This window comes from Cornus florida, unplaced genomic scaffold, assembly GCF_030987335.1.
Source record: "Cornus florida cultivar Cherokee Brave unplaced genomic scaffold, ASM3098733v1 CherokeeBrave_3.0.0_Hap2_Chr06, whole genome shotgun sequence".
Classification (NCBI taxonomy): Eukaryota; Viridiplantae; Streptophyta; class Magnoliopsida; order Cornales; family Cornaceae; genus Cornus; species Cornus florida.
The window spans coordinates 77,754,667-77,775,662 of NW_026775576.1; the positions used below are offsets into that span (position 1 = coordinate 77,754,667).

The 20,996-nt window shown below is 35.7% G+C and overlaps 2 protein-coding genes and 1 long non-coding RNA gene across 5 annotated transcripts; all 3 read left to right on the forward strand.

Moving 5' to 3' along the window:
- The first annotated feature begins 3,186 nt into the window (after positions 1-3,186).
- On the forward strand, positions 3,187-6,945 carry LOC132312199 (uncharacterized). 2 transcript variants are annotated; one of them, XR_009483218.1, is made up of 3 exons: positions 3,187-4,086; positions 4,168-4,211; positions 5,590-6,945. It is a non-coding gene; the product is annotated as an uncharacterized LOC132312199 (long non-coding RNA). The 2 variants fall into 2 exon arrangements; XR_009483217.1 differs by lacking the exon at positions 3,187-4,086 and having other exon boundaries at positions 4,096-4,211.
- Positions 6,946-9,409: 2,464 nt separating this feature from the next.
- Positions 9,410-10,223, forward strand: LOC132314940 (65-kDa microtubule-associated protein 1-like). The gene is made up of 2 exons (XM_059813709.1): positions 9,410-9,610; positions 9,788-10,223. Exons 1-2 carry the CDS (start codon positions 9,551-9,553, stop codon positions 10,091-10,093), a joined length of 366 nt encoding a protein of 121 aa, XP_059669692.1. The 5' UTR covers positions 9,410-9,550; the 3' UTR covers positions 10,094-10,223.
- A 5,761-nt stretch (positions 10,224-15,984) lies between these two features.
- LOC132312200 (uncharacterized) lies at positions 15,985-19,933 on the forward strand. 2 transcript variants are annotated; one of them, XM_059810465.1, is made up of 4 exons: positions 15,985-17,072; positions 17,145-17,189; positions 18,608-18,656; positions 19,631-19,933. In XM_059810465.1, the coding sequence occupies exons 1-3, from the start codon at positions 16,166-16,168 to the stop codon at positions 18,610-18,612; spliced, it is 957 nt and encodes a 318-aa protein (XP_059666448.1). In that variant the 5' UTR covers positions 15,985-16,165; the 3' UTR covers positions 18,613-18,656; positions 19,631-19,933. The 2 variants fall into 2 exon arrangements, with proteins under 2 accessions (XP_059666448.1, XP_059666449.1); XM_059810466.1 differs by having other exon boundaries at positions 15,985-17,063.
- The last annotated feature ends 1,063 nt before the right edge of the window (positions 19,934-20,996 follow it).

Genomic DNA, 20,996 nt, shown 5'->3' on the forward strand with positions numbered 1-20,996 from the left:
TAAGGTGTAAAATTATATAATGATACTTAATTCTAAAATACATATATATAATGCAAATTAATAGTACCATGCATATATTTAAAAATCTAAGTAATATATATATATATATATATATATATATATATATATATATATATATATATATATTTTGTAAGTAAAATCAAGTAAATTCTAACAAAGTCTTGCAGTAAAATTGAGATACGGGATGTGTATGGTAGAGACTTTCCGATGGACAAAACTTGTCTACTCATCGTTGAGTAGGTCATTCTTACTTACTGCTAATGTGTTTTAATCACAAATGCACAAAGAGTTCGTAATTACAAATTAGGAAACTGATATATAAAGACAATAATATTTTTTTGGAATAAATTTAATCACCCTATCTGATTTTATTATTTATCATATTTCAAATTTTGTAATTACAAACTATTTGTATATTTGTCTAGTCTAATTACAAACTATTTGTATATTTGTGATTAGATCATATCAGCGGTGAGTTTGGATGACCTACTCACTAGTGAGTAGGCAAATCTTGTCCCTTCCCGATAATATTTCTCTACTTATCGGTGAGTAGGAAGTTCATGATTACCCTTAATGTGGCCGCAAAAGTAATGTGACAAGTGTACTAAAATAAAAAATAATAAAAATTAAAAAAATTGAATGCTTACCGAATCAACCCAAAAGGATGTAAATCAAATCCTAATTTAATCCTTTCTCTTTCTCTCTCAGACTAGCTAAAACCCTAATATGTTAATACCGGAAGTTTTGACTTTTATCTTTCATGGTCTAATGTGTAATTCTAATATATACTTATCAATTGTTTTTATCAAGTACACCAAATCATCTTGATAGATGATTTGTTGATTGCAAGATAAATTGTTATTACTTATTTCTTGTCTTCTTTTTTTTTTTTTTTTTTTTTCTTTTGGCGGAAAAGAAATATCTATCTATTATTATATTTATGGTTATTTTTTTTATTTAACTTTGTTTGTATCTTGTAATATTATTTTATTTAAGAATTTTAGATTATAATATTTTTTTGTTTTTTTATTTTTTTGTTTTTTTCCGACAAGATCCCCTTTTAATTCACTCTCTTGACAAGAAGAGAAAACCAAAGTAGCGTGAGAAAGAGGGGGAAAGAGAGTTAGATTTGGATTTAATTTGGATAACCTCTCAAATCTTTTATTCTTTATTATTTTATGTTGTAGGAACACGAGACAGAGCTATAGCAAGCACGGGCAATTGCCCCTTTTGATTTTATTTTTTTTAGCAATATAACCTTGCTAATATGCTTTTTTCAAGTATATCCCTCGAAAAATTACTATTGCCCCCCTAAAATTATTTAAAAAATTTATTATATTTCCCCTCGCATAATTTTTTTGGGTTTGTCCCCGAACACGTGTTCCACTAATTTTGCGGCACATCAAAGTAAGTAGGAACTTCCTATGCATTGATAAGTAGACAAGTATTATCATTTATATATACTATCCGGTGCTTTAATTTGGAAGGACTATTCAACTAAATGCTAAATAATGTAATACTTTGAGAAAAAAGTAAAATAAAAAATAAATAAAATTTGAACACCAGAAATAGATTTTTTCAACATCATTGAAATCTTAGAATTACAATCCATTTGTTGTACAAATGCATTAATTAGATGATCACACGCATACCACTTTTTATTGAAGAATTGTAGGTGTGAACAGTGACGTTCCATTATTCTGGTTAAGGGTTGACTTGAATCTTTGACTACTCACAGAAAGTTCAGTTGTTGCTCAAAAAAAAACTTCTAATAAATCTGATTTATTTTTCTGAATTAAAGGTTTACATTTTGATAATTAATAATTCATTAAAAGTGTTCAAAAGGTTTACATATTTGAGATTAAAAAAAATAAATGTATAAAACTTGTTCAACTACTGCATTCTCTTCTAGCATTATTCTGTTTCGATAGTATGCTTTAGATATTGACTCGTAAAGCTGATAAATGAATTTTAAAAGTTAAATATTGTAAAGTGAGATGGTATGTGGTGGACTAGGATCTCTAAGTTAATACTTCTTTACATCATCTTAAATTGAATCTCATAAACTTTGAGAATGTGGCCTTTATCACAAATCTATGACTCATAATGTTGTTAGCAAATTAAAAATAAAAACTAAAGTTGTTTAACCAATGAACAGAAAAACGTCACTAATGAAAGCTAAAACTTCTTCAACTCTACATTTTTTTTTTTTTGATTTCTTATGCCTAAAATTAGTGGGTTCTTCGTTGTTACAAACCGTCCCCCACTTGTTCCTCTCTCTAGCTTTATGTTCAGTGAGAGGAAATTGGAAGGAGCGGTTTAAATATAAAAAAGAATTAGAATAGAAGAAAAACAATAAAAGGTGAAGACATTGGAGAATCTAGTTGCCTAAAATGAATAGAAATAAAATCAAACCAAGAATATTGGTAGAGACGGACGAGTTGTTGGAAACCTAAAGCTGTCTACTGACAGTATTTAGTTTTTCTTCCTCAAATTTTGTTCGTTTCAAGCCTTTTTAATCACTAAATTATGTGTAGCGTTGTTAACTCACATTTAGGTTAAATGACACATGTTAAAATCATAACAATTCAACTTAAGATAATATAAAGAGATTTTAACTTAGAGGATCTTAATCCGTAGTTTAAAAAAAAAAAAATAGATTTATGTCTCTATAGGACTTTCTTACTTAAGATAATGTAGAGAGATTTTAACTTAAAGGATCTTAATCCATAGTTTTTTTAAAAAAATATATTTATGTCTCTACAGGACTAGAAGAACATTTCCTATTTTTTTTTTTTCCAAGTCTTTACCCTTAAATTGGCCATTTGGACTGGACAATTTCAGCAATTACTCTCTAATAACCTAATTATATATTCAAAAAATAATAATAATTTTTAAAATATTCTATCGTATATAATGGTTATATGACAAACAATTTTTGAGACCGGCATGTTCAAAAAATAATCTTCCTATTTGTTGTCAAGCTACACAGCCCAAACAGACCCCATCATCTGTGAGTCTACACTCCACAGAGTAGACAGGAGCCCAGGCCCAAGCTCCTTAGCCTAACCGACTCGGGGGAGTAATACTACTATGTAAGCGCTCAAACGTGAGTTCTTTTTATATATAACCGACTGGAAGAGCTCATCATATGGCGAGGGAGGGACTCCTGCAGTAGCATTACTCAATAGGACATTAACAAGGGTCGTTAGGGCTCTCGAGTGTCGAAAAGAATGACCGGCAAAGTCGCCCGTCGCACTGGAAACTACTCGTCTGAAACTCCCCTCATCGCCGGACGTGGTGGTGAGCGTGAACGGCGACAAGCTTGGAAAAAATTGGAGCGGCTAGTCAGGAATCTGAGTCTGGTGGCGGCAAATGTCTCGTTGATCAGCGTTTACGTTGCCTTTAGGGGTTCGAAGCTGGATAACCACTTAGGGTTCCACCCGATATGGCTTCCGATCCTTTTCTTCATCGCCCATCTCGCTGTCACTGTGATTCTCCGCATGAGGGACCTTTTCGCCCCCACCTATTCTTCTCCGGCGTGATCTTCAAGCCCACTGCCGTTATCTCGGTCAAGACGTCACTACGTCTCTCCTTCTCCTGGATTCGATTACTATATCTTCAACTGCACCAATCCTTTAGGTGTTTCATACCTGCCGGAATTGAGCTTCACTGGGTAGAAAATTTTAGATCCATCATCCTCTCTCTCAATATTGAACCCTAACCCTAACCTACTTGACTTGATCTTAGGTGAGTGTAACGAGCCAATTTTGGTTCCTCCATCCTCTCTCAAAACATTGAACACCAACTATAACCTACTTGACTGGCAAATTGTTGTGGCACAAGCTCTACCCTGGCCATGGCCACCTTCCTCCGCCCCGGGCTGTCGTATACCCCAACCCATAGATTATTCTGTATCTTCATCTTTTTCTCATTTCGTCTCTACGCGGATTCGGAGTACCCCTGCTTGGCTTTTGGGGCTTTATCCATCTACACCCTTTTCTTAAGGTTATATTGAGCATCGTGCCCAGGATGCTCCAGACACGTAGACTCTGGCACAGAGTGGTGAGTTAGGTGAGATGTTGGTATTTTGTTGTTAGTATCCTCTATTATTAAATTATCTTCAAATTTTCTGTTGAATTTCAGCTTCAGTGCGAAGGCCGCTATGCGCTCACAGAGACAGCACCAAGGTGAGAAGTTCTATAAACTATGGTAATTGGGTGTGGATTGTTAATGTTTAATGGTCAGTGCATTCCATTCCCTAATCACATTCGAGGGTACATTTATGTTTAATACATGTTTGTCACCTCAAGCAGTTTGATCTGCCACCTCTCCTCTACTTGAATTTTGTTTAATGAAAAAATGATTATTGTTTCTTTTCTTTGTTGGTGGCAAAGAAGTATAGATATTACTGTCAACACATTGTGGTTACCAAAGTCTTAAAAGGAATGGAGGACAATTGAAAGGATATCACTAATGTAGATTTTTGAACAAATGGGAACATAAAACTTGGCTAAATATAGAGAACTATCCATTTGACGGTATACGAATCTGTCACCCTTTATCGCTGCAGCTTAAGACTTAATTTGAAATAAGTAGTGATAGTAGTAAAACCTATGACTATAACAATGCTTGCCCTAAGGACGGAGCCATTGACCGTTTTTGGCAATGGGAAGCAAACAGGGAGTTTCCAATATGTTTTGAATCTGTTATGAGTTTTTCTATGCATCTCTCAAATTGCAATTGTTTTTCTTTATGTTGTCTTTATTTTATACTCTCTTTTTTTATTTCTTTTAATTTTTTGTCATTTTTCTATGTTGATGTCTTACTTTTACTAACACTTGAATTTGGATATGTCAATTACAAAGAAAGATTATGTTTCTCTATTCGCATATTCACTATTTTGGACTTACATTGACAATGAAATAGCAAATAGGTGTGAACAGTGACATCCCATTACGCTAGTTGAGGGTTGAATTGGAATCCTTGTTTCCGCAGTGACATCCCATGGCAAGATGAATAGTGTAAAGATAATTTATATTCTTCTTGTTATTTGGAGTTTCTCCACTTGTATGTATCAGAATTATCCCGATGATCCAAACGTTAAGAAAGCACAAACTGATCTTAATATGACGTGAAATGATTCTTTTTGTTGACGATTTTCTGCTATATTGTTGGGAAGAATACCTAGTGCCTGTTTGGATTATCTTCCAAAACGTTGCTTTTGCTTTTTGAGCTCAAAAGCCATTTTGAATACCATTTGTATTGCTAGATTGAAAGAGCTCAAAAGCCATTTTGGGTAGCTATTTGATTATTGTTTATTCCTTCTTCTTGTTCTTCTTATTTTAATTGTAATATCATAATAGTGCCCTGTACAGATTTACACTTTAGTTTTCTGTATGTTCAATCAAAATTATTTTAGTATTTCTTTGATCACAAGGTTGCTAGTGGGTAATTGATAGATTAATTGATTCATAGCGGTTATGGCATTGCTGGACACTAACCTTGGCTTTATTTCTTTCCTTTTATTGATATCTGACACCTTATTGTTTTGCTCTAATTTTGCAGCATGAGCATTAATGGCTAGGAAATGATGATTCCTCTTGCATTTTTTGGGGTAACTATATATGAATGACCACCTCTTGTTATCTTCTTTGGAGTCTAGAATGTTTTTTATTGATGATCCAATTGCAATCTTATACTAGAATGAAAATCAGAATCTTCTATACAATTGTAATCGAACCCAATTGTACCCATATATACTAAAAAGAAAACTGAAATCTGCTATACAATTATATGTTATGCTTCAAACTCTGTCTGTAAAACAAAAGGTCTTAGAAATGATAACATTTCAGAAAGTCATTATAAATACTGAAAAAAGTTCTCACTTTGTATGTAGTCTATAGCATTCAAGGGTACTCTTCCCTAGGTTATGCATGTATTTCCAGGAAGGTTGCAATTAAGATGGCAAGTACCCGTCATCTTTGGTAGCACAGCTGCGAGCTTGCAACTAGGATGCTTCAGAAAGTCAGCTGGTTTTGTCTGTGGTTGTGATCATTGAGACTGATCCAATTAGCCTGCTCTGTTTTTTGGGGGGTCACTGCTGCATATGTTGGACATTGATTAGTTATATAGTATGCATAACAGTGAACAAAGCCTGCTGCCTTTGTATTTCACCTAACATCTCCCGCCCCTTTTTGTATGTTTGGAACTGTAATAAATTCGATCTTTTATTTTAAGTGATGCAGAAGATATAAATGTGTTAAGTGCCAAGTATATTTAAATCTGGCATCAAACTATTATAATAGCATTTCAATTTGGATCAATTATTGGATTTGGGTTTTCCAAGCGACGGTCATTGTCATTCCTTGCTGTCATATTGTGATAGCCAATATCCCCTTCCTGGTTCAGGTTTTTAACTATAAACTTAAAGCAGTACATAATATTCTCTAAGCTATACAATTCTTCTGCATGTTTTGTCTGCTAAGTGGAACATTCGGCTTTATTTATGTCTTCGTTAACTAATTTGTTATGTAGATCTTTGTATATATAGATTTATGTATGGAAAATCTTCAGGTAAGCTCAAAGATTACCTTTATTGAAAGTGGTGGTTGCAGCTTTGTATCTGGATAGCACTACATGTTGCAGATCAGAAATGGAACCTTAGGCAATGGAGTAGGTGGTGTGCCCAGTTGATGGAACATATTTTGGTTGAATTGTTTAACGAGTATGCATTTTGGTTAAAGAATGTACAATGTCTCTAGCAATCATACATTCTTAAGCATTGCCCATTTTCTGTTCCCTAGATCTGAATCCTTTCTCAAGTATGTAAATTCTTAAGCATTGCCCATTTTCTTTGTTGCTTATGGTGCTCTAAACTTGCTCTTCATTTATGGCAATGCATGGTAGTTACTGTTGTGGAGATGAGCTCGTGGTTGTTTATGACGTTTCAATAGTATGCTTTCGATATTAACTCGTAAATGCTGTTTCCCGGAAATCGTCTACTTAGGAGGATATGAATATTGCAGAAGACGCCCTTGTTGTCAAGAAATGTCTTCTAATGCAGCTTTCCTCGAGCTTTTGCAGTTTATCCTAATTGCCATTTCCATGTTTGTGAACTCGGTAAGCACTAGGAAACATGCTCTCTACTAGGGTGAGCGGACATGTTGCTGTGTCTCCTCTTTTTCCGTGGCGTTTCATCTAATGCAATGTGGTAAATGCATCTTCCTCATGGAGTCTCTCTGATGCTTCGAGGGGCCTCCAATGGAGGAACCAAAGTTTTTGTCGCAACTTTGACTGATAATTTGGACCCAACTCAAATGTGGAGAACCATGTATCATCATCCCGTGGTTTTTGAATGTAGTTTTGATTTTTCAAAATTATAGATTGAATTACAAGACTCTTCTCAGTTCTTGCTCTCATTGAGCTTTAAAGTTGTTGCTAACTTGTTTTGGTGTCGCATTCCATTTTTGGCCTTCAATTTCATTATTTGCCACAAAGCTTTCATAGAGCAGAATGGGTTATATTCCCAAACTGTAGGCAGTAGGTTTGGTATAAAAACGTCCATTTTAAGCCAAAAAATGCAACCGCCCTCAAAATGTTGGTTGATGGACCTCAGATAAAAGAAAATAAATAATTGATAGGTGCATGTAGATTTACATTATATTATTTCATCACCTATTTATCATTTTCTTTCATTTTGTTCAGCTGACCTATATTTTCACATCGTAAAGCATTTTCTTTCCATTTTAACAAGAATTTAGGGTGTCAAAAATGTCGCATTTCACAACTGGAATTTGAATGGTCTGAGATGAGTTCCATACAAATTATTGCAATATAACGTGAATGAGAATTGAATTTTGAAAGAGATTCATGGATTGAATAACACTTATTGGAGGTAACATGAGAAACAATTGACTACATTAGTTTGCCATGTGCTGTACATTATTGGAAGTCATTGTTCTCTGTTTGGCTGCCAAGAAATTTGTTCTACTTGTTACAATTCCATCAACATAGTGTTCCCTTCTTCTTAGATTAGAGTACTCCTACGCAACTTGCTCTCACCCAACTCTCAACTTGGCCCTACATTTGGCACTCATTCATGCATGGACTGCAATTCATCATTATAAATAGAACTCATTTATAAAAGGAAAATGGATCATGCACCAGTCACATTTGCATAATTACTCCTTTGGAGCATTAACCTTTCCAGACGAAGACAATACATGAATAGATAACGTGCTCAAAATAGTTAACTAAGTGCCAAGAAAGCAATTTTCGGTCACCAAGATTCCCAATGTCTTAGCCATTCGACTCTAATTCACTCAATTAGCCGTCGTAGTGATTGTTGTCAAATCAAAACACCATCTCTAAACAGATAAGACAGTTTACTCCTCTAAAACCTTTACCTTTCCAGTGGACAAAACTTCGTTTATAGTCCATGTATTTTCCTTTCAAGCTTGTAAACTTGGCTCTTAATTGCCTTGCATGTGCTTCTAATAGTGTAAGCTTGTATTCTTAGTTCATTTTCTTTTAATTTTCGCTGTAAACCTTGTAACACTTGAATTATTAGGTCTCTTTACTTCATGAAATTTATGACCAGTTGCTATGACCCCACACACTTGTACCCACCAAACCTCCTTGTACTACTTTTAGTCAATGAAGTAGAGAATGTTACATGTTAGTTAGAAGGTACTAGTTTGTTGCATTTGATTTTGTTTTGGCTTACGAGACTTGAACAAATCTCAATCAAGACTTTTTTTTACCTCAAAAATCAAAGATTGATTGAATTAGGATTAATGTTTAATGACCATTGAGAGGTCTTTAATTGCAAGCAGGACGATTTTAGACATATATAATAAGATACATAAGCTTAAACATGAAACAAAGAAGATAGTAAGCAAAATTAAGAAAGATGAGCATTGGTCTGGGTCGGAACAAGGTGAAATTAGGGCATTGTGAGAGACCAAGAGTCGGTTTTGTCAGCCATTAGGGCAATTTGAGCAGCAAGCTTTTAGTGGAGTAAAAACTATAATGGATGTGGAGCTACAGGGTGGTGTTTTGATGAAAGGAGTGGGAAGACCTTGTTTGGGTTGTCAGATATTACGACATCCGGAGACGCTTAAATCTGAAACCATGTAACATATTGACGGGATGCTACAAGATGGCAAGGAGATGATTGGAGAGAGAGGCTTAACACTTTATTTAGATCATGAATGGTTGTCATTATTCTGAAAAAATAGTGAAAATTTGTCACTTGTTAGAAGGTTGTCATTAAGGATGTATTGTTCAGTTTCATGCCTAGGAGACAGATCCGCGCATGTTTTGTCCATTGAGTGCAAACATAGCAACTCATAAATGCATCCATATGGTATTTGCTTGATTTTAACAAATAAGTTTTCACAAATAACTCCTATTGATTGGTTTTCTTGGCGATGTAGCTCTTGTTGACACTCTGGTTGCCAAGACAAGGGCTTGGGAAGAAGATCATGGCATCTCATTTACCTATGATGGTGTTCCCCTGCTTGCAATGCTAGATGAGTATGCAATGCTCAGGCATGACAGAGAAGAAGAAAAACGAAGGATGAGGGTAAGCCCAACAAATTGATTGACATTTGCCAAGTGAGATAATAAGATAGGATCAAATGCCATTTACAAAATAGTACTTAAATAGTCTTGACATAAATTCTCATCTCACATTAGCTTTCAGTGGCTGATCACCAGTCCAAGTGTGTTTCTTATACTATGTTATCTGTTGAGGGTACAGGATCAAAAGAAGTTCCATGAACAACTAAACACAGAACAGGAAGCGATTTTTGGTTCAAGGCCGAGCCCTGCTAGACCACTTGGTACAAAGAAGGTGGTGGGCCCACGTGCAAATGGTGGTACGAATGGAACTCCTAGCAGACGGCTATCTCTGAATGTTAACCAAAATGGTGCCAGGTCCTTGAGTAGTAAAGATGGAAGACGGGACAGTGACAGGCCCATTGCTCCTGTGAACTATGTTGCCATTTCGAAAGAGGATGCTGCATCTCACGTTTCTGGCACTGAGCCGGTTCTGGCTTCACCATAATAATGGAATAAGGAAGTAATCTGTAGGTTTACACACGTGTGGTATGTGATTGTTATTACCAGTGTAGTTGCTGCAATAGGGATACATCTTTGAACATTGAGGTAGTGTAGAGACTGGGTTTGGTTGTTTGTGTTATATTGGCATTCGGAAAGCTTTTAAATCGTGCTTCTTCCTTTTTTTGCTCGAGATCTAAGTTGTTGCTTGAGTCCCTTGTTCTAATTATTACGGGGTTGGCACTGAACTCCATCCTAGAAGTCTGGTTGGTGCTTTTGTTGCATTTTAACATTTTTGTTCTCCAATAATGAGAGAGAGAGAGATGTTGGGTTCTGTTTGGTAGGAAAAGTGGTGGAGGGTAGATGGGAAAGGAGGAGCAGACTTCTTCTGTAGTGAAGAGACAAGAAGAGGGAGAAAGGAAAGAATGGAGGGATGAGTCATTCCTCCTGTCTCACCATTTTGCTTCCATCCAAAAAGTGAGAGGAGATGGAGCTAAAAATAAAAGAGTGGGTGATGTACATTAGAAAAGATATCCTTACACTCATTTTATTTTTTAATTTAGGAAAGTGATAAATTTGAAAATACTTTCTATGCCTTGTTCTTGATATCATAAGCAGCATCAAAACAACAAGAATAGTTCAAGAAATCTTGGATTGCTTTATTAGAAAGCCATGAGATTCTTTCAAATTGAAGTAAAAATTCAATCATTTCTATATTAATCAACTTCTATATTACAGCTGAAGGAGTGTTGTTTGAACTAATGCGAAACCTTTTTTTTTTAACCCAACAAGAAGAATTATTAAGATGAAAGAGTGAACATCAATGTTCAAATGAAGGCTGGCCAAATTTGGCACTGCATCATTTTTTCACCAATCTCCTTTCTTTGAGATTCACTAAAAACAAAACAAAATCTTCCGCATTGTTTTCAGATTCCAAATAGCTGACCAAAGAGACTATAACACCTTCCATTGCTAGAGCTGACATGAAAATCAGACCTCAATGCTATTTTGGCTCTAATTAAAATTAGAAGTAACTTGGTTCAACTCAATCTAACCCTAATTTACAACCCTATAGTGTAGTTGCCCAATATTGTATTAATCTGCCAAAATCCAATTCAACCGATCCAAATATGGATAAAAATATATGGATTTGGAATAAAATATAAGTACATATATATAATAAAAATATAGTAGAAATATAGTAGAGAAAGTGTGTACATAAAAATATCACTCTCAAGAGCGAGAATGTAGTCCAATGCAGCCAGCTGATTTTGGTACCGCTTGATAGGTTTTAACTCCTCTTCTGTTGCCAAAGTGGAATGATAGAGTACATTAGGATACTTCCCATGTAGTGATTTGAGTCTTCCATAGATTTCGCCTGCAGCTATGTAAATTTTGGTAGAGAAAGGGATCCCTATTGCCTCAAGGAACACAGCACCCTCCTATGATGGGGCACACCCCTTGCCGCCTCCTCTTCGTGCCATCTCTTTTTTAGAAGTCACACAAATCTGCATAAAAGCTTCCAATAATTCATCACCTATATTGGATTCACTCCATTTTAGTTTCTTCCAATATTTCAAGGAAGTAATACATCAAAATACATAAAATTCATCAATAATTATAAAAAAGAAAATGAAACTCATTTCTAAAATAAGCAGGTGTGTGTCTAAGGCTAGCATACAAACTGAATGGAACTGAATAAGAGATAGTTGATGCATCGAAGTGTGACTGCGACTAGCATCCATACTGAATGAAATGAAGAAGAGTTAGTTTATGCATCCAGTTAATGTGAAACATAAAAGCTTTTCAGCATAGATTTTTTTTTTTTGCACATATATATATATTTTTTATTTTCAATTTTGGTTTAGATGGAAAACCATGAGTTTGGATTCATATTGAAGTTTGAGAGAAGTCATCAAGGGCATTGTAATTTAGTGATTCTTCATCTCCTTCCAAAATAGAAGGTGAGGGTCCAAGTCTCGTATGAACAAAAAGTGAGTGAAAAAAGTCCCTCACCTTACTTTTGCTCAAATACCGCTGAAAGTAGGGCTGCAAGTTGGGCGGGTTAGCCCAGCCCAGCTCAACCCCAACTCAAAAATTTTAAAATTTGAACACGCAATTTACAAATCGGGTTCATACTCGGGTTGGGTTTTGTCAAAACCCAGACAATTCGGGTTGGGCTCGGGCTCAACCCGAACCCAACCCAAAACCCAAAATTAATTTTTTTTTTTTTTTTTTCTCTTTTCTCTCTCCTCCCCGAAATTTATTTTCTCTCTCCTCTCTTTTCTTTCTCTTTCTTCTATCTGCCCGAAATTTTTTTTTTTTCTCTCTCTCCTCTCTCTTCTTTCCCTTTCTCTTTCTTCTTTCTGCCCGAAATTTTTTTTTTTTTTTTTTCTCTCTCCTCTCTCTTCTTTCTCTTTCTCTTTCTCTTTCTTCTTTCTTCTTTCTCTTTCTCTCTCTGCCCGAATTTTTTTTTTTTTTTTCACTTTCTCTTTTCTTTTCTCTTCTTTCTCTTTCTCTCTCTCTCTGCCGCCGTCCTCAGCCGATCCACCGCCGCCGCCGTCACTTCCAAAAATAAAAACAAAACCCATACATACAAGTTAGCAATTGCAGAGAGAGAGGGGCAAGCTTGAGACGGCTGAAGCTTGCGAACGGCAAGAACTGGAACAGCCGGCGATGGAAACTGAAACATATGGGTTTTGATTTTTTGAACAATCTGAAATGATCTGAAATATATGAATTTTGAACTTTTGATTCTTGCAGACGATCTGAAATATATGGATTTTGAACTTCTGATTCTTGTAGATTTTGTAGTTTGAAGTTGGAGAGAGAGAGAGTTGAGAATGAGACAGGGGAGGCTGAAATGATTTGCCCTAAATTTTTTTTGTTTTTTAATAATATATATATTTTCAAAAAAATATATATATAATTTTTAAAAAGTCAACCAGTCAACCCGACCCGACCGGCCCAAAAATATTCGGGCTGGGTTTTTACTATAGCCCATGTTAAGTATAATTCGGGTTAGCCCAATCCAACCCGATTCGGGTTGAGGTTGGGTTGGGACTGGGCCAGGTTGAACCCACCCAACTTACAGCCCTAGCTGAAATTGCAAGAATACCAAGCTTTCTCACCTTATTTTTGCATATAATCTAATGTTCTATTGCCATGGTGATCCCCTTTCCCTCTCTGTCATTACTGATACCATTAGTACCTTCTGTGGTTTTTCTGGTCAACCCCTCCAAAAGTCTCATATTTATATTCAATCATGATTCGCAGTATCGGTTGCTGTTGCAGTACAACGGAGTTAGTGTAAACTGGTCAATATCCCAAAAGGGACACAGGCCTACATAATCAATAGGGCTGCCTTTAATTTTCCACTAGACTCGGTGCAAATGACTATAGGTCACTGGTTGAAAGAAGCAGTTGTTGGACTGCTAGATTTCTCTCCTATGCTGGCATACTACGACAATAACCCTACTTCAATCAAGATATAAGTAGCACAAATATGGACATGAAACGCCAACTAAAAAGGCGTGGATATGAAAATAAACAAATATAAATCTTAACTTATATATATCTACTGCTAAGACTATTACAGAACTTTAATTATTTTCTAACTTTATACTGAGAGTTATTCTAATATTCTTAAAAAAATGAAATTTTGTGAAATTGTAATGAGCTAACACGCTTACACCATATTCATTTGCAGGGAACACATTCATTAGTGTCTAAGAAGTATCATTGAAGTAAGTGCTCGAAAGTGTTACTCTAAGGTTCACAATAATAATACTAATTTTATTTTTTTAATTTATGGTTACATTCATAAAATATTTGACATAGAAACATTCTTACAGAGACGGAGAGAAATGCACAGACAATCGAACCAGAGACGTTTGAGTTTCGACTAAAAGGTATATTACCAATAGTAAGGTGTAAAATTATATAATGATACTTAATTTTAAAATACATATATACCATGCATATATTTAAAGGATAATACTTCCCTACTTACCGGTGAATAGGAAGTTCAAGTTCATGATTACCTTGATTGATCTGACGCAAAAAGGTAATGTGACAAGTGTCCTAAAATAAAAAATGATAAAAATTAAAAAATTTGAATGATTACCACATCAACTCAAAAAGATACAAATCAAATCCTAATTTAACGGTCTCTTTCAAACAAACCCTAATCTCTAATCAGGGCCGGCCCTGGCCCAAGGCGACCTTGGGCCTCAAATTTTAGAGGGCCAATTTGAGGCCCAAAAGGGATAAAAAAAAAAAATTATGTTTGGACAAGTCTTGGTCGCCTTGGGCCTCAAATTTTAGAGGTGTCAAATTTTGAGGCCCATAGGGGATGGAAAAAAAATAAAAAAAATTAAGTTGGGGCAAGTCTCAGACGACACAATCTGCTTCGACACTCCGCCGGGCACAGCCTCCACTATCGCCTCAGGTGACAAGGCATGTTCATCCTCTCTCTCTTCCCTCTCCTTTTGCATGAATCGATCTTTTATATATGTTTCTTTCTTTCGTTCATCTCATCATTTGATTTGTTCTAATTTTGGTTCGTTTGATTCGGGCCTTTACCTTTGTTCCAATAGTGAAAAGTAGCTTCCAAACTAGGGTTTTTTGTGTGTGTGTGTCACTGTGTGTGATGGCTATCAAAAGCTGAATGAATATATTATGGTTCTCTTAGTATTTTTATAAATGTGTGCCTTTCTACACGTGTCTTTCATGGCGATCGAGTCCATAATCTATGGCAGGCACTTTTTTTTTTTTTTTTTTTTCCTCTCCCTAATTCCACTCCAATCTCACAACAGCAGCAATCATACCCCTTGTCCTCATAAGTTTTTGCATTTTCACATTCAATCCTACGAAAATTAAGGATCCCTTCTGGGTTGAGCCGTTGTGGTAATAATTAACTTTTTCGATCTCTAAATTATGCTTATACTTAAAAGTGCCAAATTAAGGGTTTTTTTTTTTATATTTTATTTTTATATGAAGATACATACCACCATTATTGATGTTATTTGAAGTTGGCTCAGCTAGAATTTCAGTTAATAATACTGTCAAAGCACTTGCCATCAGAATGTACAAACACATGGAAATCAAGAGCAGGCTTTAACAAAACAAAAGTTAATGGTTTTTCTATTAATTTGCACAGGTCTTCTGTAGCAATGATCAACCAGTCACTGCTACTAAAGTTGATTCCTCATCCTGAAATCAAGAAAGGGGTAATTGGCTCCCAAAAAAAAACCAAACACAACGTGAGTGTAGTTAATACAAAGAGTGAAAGACAAAACTATATATGATAGTGGATGCCACATATAACTTAAAAGTCCCACTACTTCTTCAGTACTACAAGTTCAGCCTCCTTATAGTCACCTCATCTCCACATATTTTTGTCATCTGTAATCATCAAATTTTAGTAGCTATATAAACAATGAATGTAAAAGAAGCTGCAGTTTTCTGTTCTCTAGTAAACTGTTCTCTTCAATTTTATTTTGTGCCTTTGAAAATTTCGCACTCCTAAATTGATAGATTTATTGTAATTAGTTAGTTGTTTTATGCACATTGCACATGCGCATAATTATTTATTGGTGATAATAGATTTATAGTTATTAGTTAGTTGTCTTATGCAAACTGCACAGGCGCACAATTATTTATTGGTGGTGATAAAAATTTATAGTTATTATTTAGTTGTCTCAACTCTTAAGCACACTGCACAGGCGCACAATTATTGACTGGCCCTGTCTCTAATAACGGAAGTTTTGACTTTTATCTTTCATGGTTTAATGTGTAATTTTTATATATACTTATCAATTGTTTTGATCTAAAATACACCCAATTACATAAAATCTGGTTCACATGGCTTGATAGATGATTTGTTAATTGCAGGATAGCGCTCAAACGTGAGTTCTCTTTTTATATAACCGACTGTTTTGTTGAGATATTTGAAAAGTCAAACAAATCAGTGGTTCAACAAAGTAGAGCTCTTCATATGACAAGGGAGGGACTCCTAAAGTAGCATTACTCAATAAGATATTAACAAGCGTCGTTAGTTCTCTCGAGTGTCGAAAAAATGACCAGGAAAGTCACCCGTTGCACTGGAAACTACTCGTCTAAAACTCCGCTCATCGCCGGACGTGGTGGTGAGCGTGAACGCCGACAAGTTTGGAAAAAATTTGAGCGGCTAGTTAGGAATCTGAGTCTGGTGGCGGCAAATGTCTCGTTGATCGGCGTTTACGTTGCCTTTAGGGGTTCGAAGCTGGATCACCACTTAGGGTTCCACCCGATATGGCTTCCGATCCTGCTCTTCATCGCCCATCTCGCTGTCACTGTGATTCTCCGCATGAGGCGACCTTTTCACCCCCGCCAATTCTTCTCCGGCATGATCTTCAAGGCCACTGCCGACTGGCTCTCCATGATTTTCACCGGGCTTATCACATATCAGGTATCTGGGTCAAGACGTCACTACGTCTCTCCTTCTCCTGGATTCGATTACTATATCTTCAACTGCACCAATCCTTTAGGTGTTTCATCCATGCTGCCGGAATTGAGCTTCACTGGGCAGCAAATTTTAGATCCATCATCCTCCCTTACATTGAACCCTAATCCTAACATACTTGACTTGATCTTAGGTGGGTGTAACGAGCCAATTTTAGTTCCTCCATCCTCTCTCAAAACATTGAACACCAACTCTAACCTACTTGACTGGCAAATTGTTGTGGCACAAGCTCTACTGGCACTTTATTCCCTGGCCATGGCCACCCTTCTCCGCCCCGGGCTGTCGTATACCCCAACCGATAGATTACTCTATATCGTCATCTTTTTCTCATTTCATCTCTACGCGGACTTGGAGTACCCCTGCTTGGCTTTTGGGGCTTTATCCATCTACACCTTTCTCTTGCTTTGCATCGAAGGTTATATTGAGCATCGTGCCCAGGATGCTCCAGACACACAGACTCTGGCACAAAGAGGTGAGCTAGGTGAGATATTGGTATTTAGTTGTTAGTATCTTCTATTGTTAAATTGTCTTCAAATTTTCTGTTGAATTTCAGCTCCAGTGCGAAGGGCCGCGATGCGTCCACAGAGACAGCACCAAGGTGAGATGTTCTGTAAACTATGGTAAAGTTGTTCCTCTAATTGGGTGTGGATTGTTAATGTTTAAGGATAGGTGCATTGCACTCCCTAATCATTTTCAAGGGTACATTTATTTTTAATAAATGTTTGTCACCTCAAGCAGCTTGATTTGCCACCTCTCTTCTACTTGAATTTTGTTTAATGACAAATGTTTATTGTTTCTTTTCTTTGCTGGTGGCAAACGAAGTATAGATATTATGGTCAACATATTGTGGTTACCAAAGTCTTAAAAGGAATAGAGGACAATTGAAATGATATCACTAATGTAGATTTTTGCACAAATGGAAACATAAAACTTGGCTAAGTGTAGAGAAGTATCCATTTGACGGTATACGAATCAGTCACCCTTTTTCGCTGCAGCTTAGGACTTAATATGAAATAAGTAGTGATAGTAGTAAAACCTATGACTATAACAATGCTTGCCCTAAGGAAGGAGCCATTGACTGTTTTTGGTAATGGGAAGCAAACAAGGAGTTTCCAGTATGTTTCGAATCTGGTATAAGATTTTCTATGCATCTCTCAAATTGCAATTGTTTTTCTTTGTGTTGTCTTTATTTTATACTCTCTTTTTTCCTTTATATTCTTTTTTTGTCCTTTTTCTATGTTGATGTCTTACTTTTACTAACACTTGAATTTGGATATGTCAATTGCAAAGAAGATTATGTTTCTCTATTCGCATATTCACTGTTTTGGACTTACATTGAGAATGAAATAGCAAATAGGGGGATTGATGGGTCTTTCATTAAAGAATTGTAGGTGTGAACAGTGACATCCCATTGCTCTAGTGGAGGGTTGAATTTGAATCCATGATTCCACAATGACATCCCATGGCAAGATGAATAGTGTAAAGATAATTTATATTCTTCTTGTTATTTGGAGTTTCGCCACTTGTATGTATCAGAATTATCCTGATGATCTGAACTTTAAGAAAGCACAAACTGATCTTAATGTGATGTGATTTGTTGACGATTTTGTGCTATATTGTTGGGAAGAATGCCTAGTGCCTGTTTGGATTATCTTCCAAAACGTTGCTTTTGCTTTTTGAGCCATTTTGAATACTGTTTGTATTACTAGATTAAAAGAGCTCAAAAGCCATTTTGGGTAGCGATTTGATTATTTTTTATTCCTTCTTCTTCTTCTTCTTCTTCTTATTTTAATTGTAATATCACAATAGTGCCCTGTACAAATTTACACTTTTTAGTGATCTTCTATATGGTCAATCAAAATTATTTTAGTATTTCTTTGATCACAAGGTTGCTAGTGGGTAATTGATAGATTAATTGATTCATAGTGGTTATGGCATTGCTGGACACTAACCTTAGCTTTATTTCTTTCCTTTTATTGATATCTGACACCTTATTGTTTTGCTCTAATTTTGCAGCATGAGCATTAATGGCTAGGAAATGATGATTCCTCTCGCATTTTTTGGGGTAACTATATATGAATGCCCACCTCTTGTTATCTTCTTTGGAGTCTAGAATGTTTTTTATTGATGATCCAATTGCAATCTTATACTAGAATGAAAATCAAAATCTGCTTTACAATTGTAATCAACCCAATTGTACCCATATACTAAAAAGAAAACTGAAATCTGCCATACAATTATATTTTATGCTTCAAACTGTGTCTGTAAAACAAAAGGTCTTAGAAATGATAACATTTCAGAAAGTCATTATAAATACTGAGAAAAGTTCTCACTTTGTATGTAGTATATAGCATTCAAGGGTACTCTTCCCTAGGTTATGCATGTATTTCCAGCAAGGTTGCAATTAAGATGGCAAGTACCCGTCCTCTTTGGTAGCACAGCTGCAAGCTTGCAACTAGGATTCTTCATAAAGTCATCTGGTTTTGTCTGTGGTTATGATCATTGAGACCGGTCCAATTAGCCTGCTCTGTTTTTTGGGGGGTCACTGCTGCATAGTGTGGACATTGATTAGTTATATAGCATGCATAACAGTGAACAAAGCCTGCTTCCTTTGTATTTCACCTAACATCTCCCGCCCTTTTTGTATGTTTGTAACTGTAATAAATTCAATCTTTTATTTTAAGTGATGCAGAAGATGTATATGTGTGAAGTGCCAAATATATTTAAATGTGGCATCAAACTATTAGCATTTCAATTTGGATTAATTATTGGATTTGGGTTTTCCAAGCGACGGTCATTGTCATTCCTTACTGTCATATTGTCATAGCCAATATCCCCTCCCTGGTTTAGGTTTTTAACTATAAACTTAAAGCAGTACATAATATTCTCTAAGCTATACAATTCTTCTGCATGCTTTGTCTGCTAAGTAGAACATTCGTCTTTATTTATGTCTTCGTTAAATAATTTGTTATGTAGATCTTTGTATATATAGATTTAAGTATGGAAAATCTTTACCTTTATTGAAAATGGTTGTTGCAGCTTTGTATCTGGAGAGCACTACATGTTGCAGATCAGAAATGGAACCTTAGGCAATGGAGTAGGTGGTGTGCCCGGTTGATGAAGAACATATTTTCGTTGAATTGTTTAACGAGTATGCAATTTGGTTAGAGAACATACAATGTCTCTATCAATCATACTCTTTGGATTTCTTTTCTGTTCCATAGATCTGAATCCTTTCTCAAGTATGTAAATTCTTCAGCATTGCACATTTTCTTTGTTGCTTATGGTGCTCTAAACTTGATCTTCATTTATGGCAATGCATGGTAGTTACTGTTGTGGAGATGAGCTCGTGGTTGTTTATGCCGTTTCAATAGTATGCTTTAGATATTAACTAGTAAATGCTATTTACCGGAAATCGTCTACTTAGGAGGATATGAATATTGCAGACTCCCTTGTTGTCATGAAATGTCTTCTAATGCAGCTATCCTCGATCTTTTACATTTTATCCCAATAGTGGTCCTAATTGCCATTTCCACGTTTGTGAACTCCGTAAGCACTAGGAAACAGACTACTCTACTAGGGTAGGGGACATGTTGCTGTGTCTACTCTGTTTCCATGGCGTTTCTTCTAATGCAATGCGGTAAATGCATCTTTCTCATGGAGTCTTTGTGATGATTCGAGGGCTCTCCAATGGAGGAACCAAAGTTTTAGTCGCAACTTTGACTGATAATTTGGACCCAACTCAAATTTATCCGTGGTTTATGAATGACGTTTTGATTTTTCAAAATTATAGATTGAATTACAAGACTCTTCTCAGTTCTGGCTCTCATTGAGCTTTAATGTTTTTGCTGACTTGAGCTTTAAAGTTGTTGCTGACTTGTTTTGGTGTCGCATTCCATTTTTGGCCTTCAATTTCATTATTTGCCACAAAGCTTTCGTAGAGCATTAATGGGTTATAATCCCAAACTGTACCTTGGCAGTAGGTATGGCATAAAAACGTCCATTTTTGGCCTTCACTTGCATTATTTGCCTCAAAATGTTGGTTGATAGACCTCAGCTAAAAGAAAATAAACAATTGATAGGTGCATGTAGATTTACATTATGTTATTTCATCATCTATTTATCATTTTCTTTCATTTTGTTCAGCTGACCTAGATTTTCACATCGTTAAGCATTTTCCTTTCCCTTTTAACAAGAATTTAGGGTGTCAAAAATGTAGCATTTCACGACTGGAATTTGAATGGTCTGAGATGAGCTCCATACAAATTATTGCAATATAACGTTAATGAGAATTGAATTTTGAAGATTAAATAACACTTAATGGAGGTAACATGAGAAACTATTTGACTACATTAGTTTGCCATGTGCTGTACATTATTGGAAGTCATAGTTCTCTGTTTGGCTG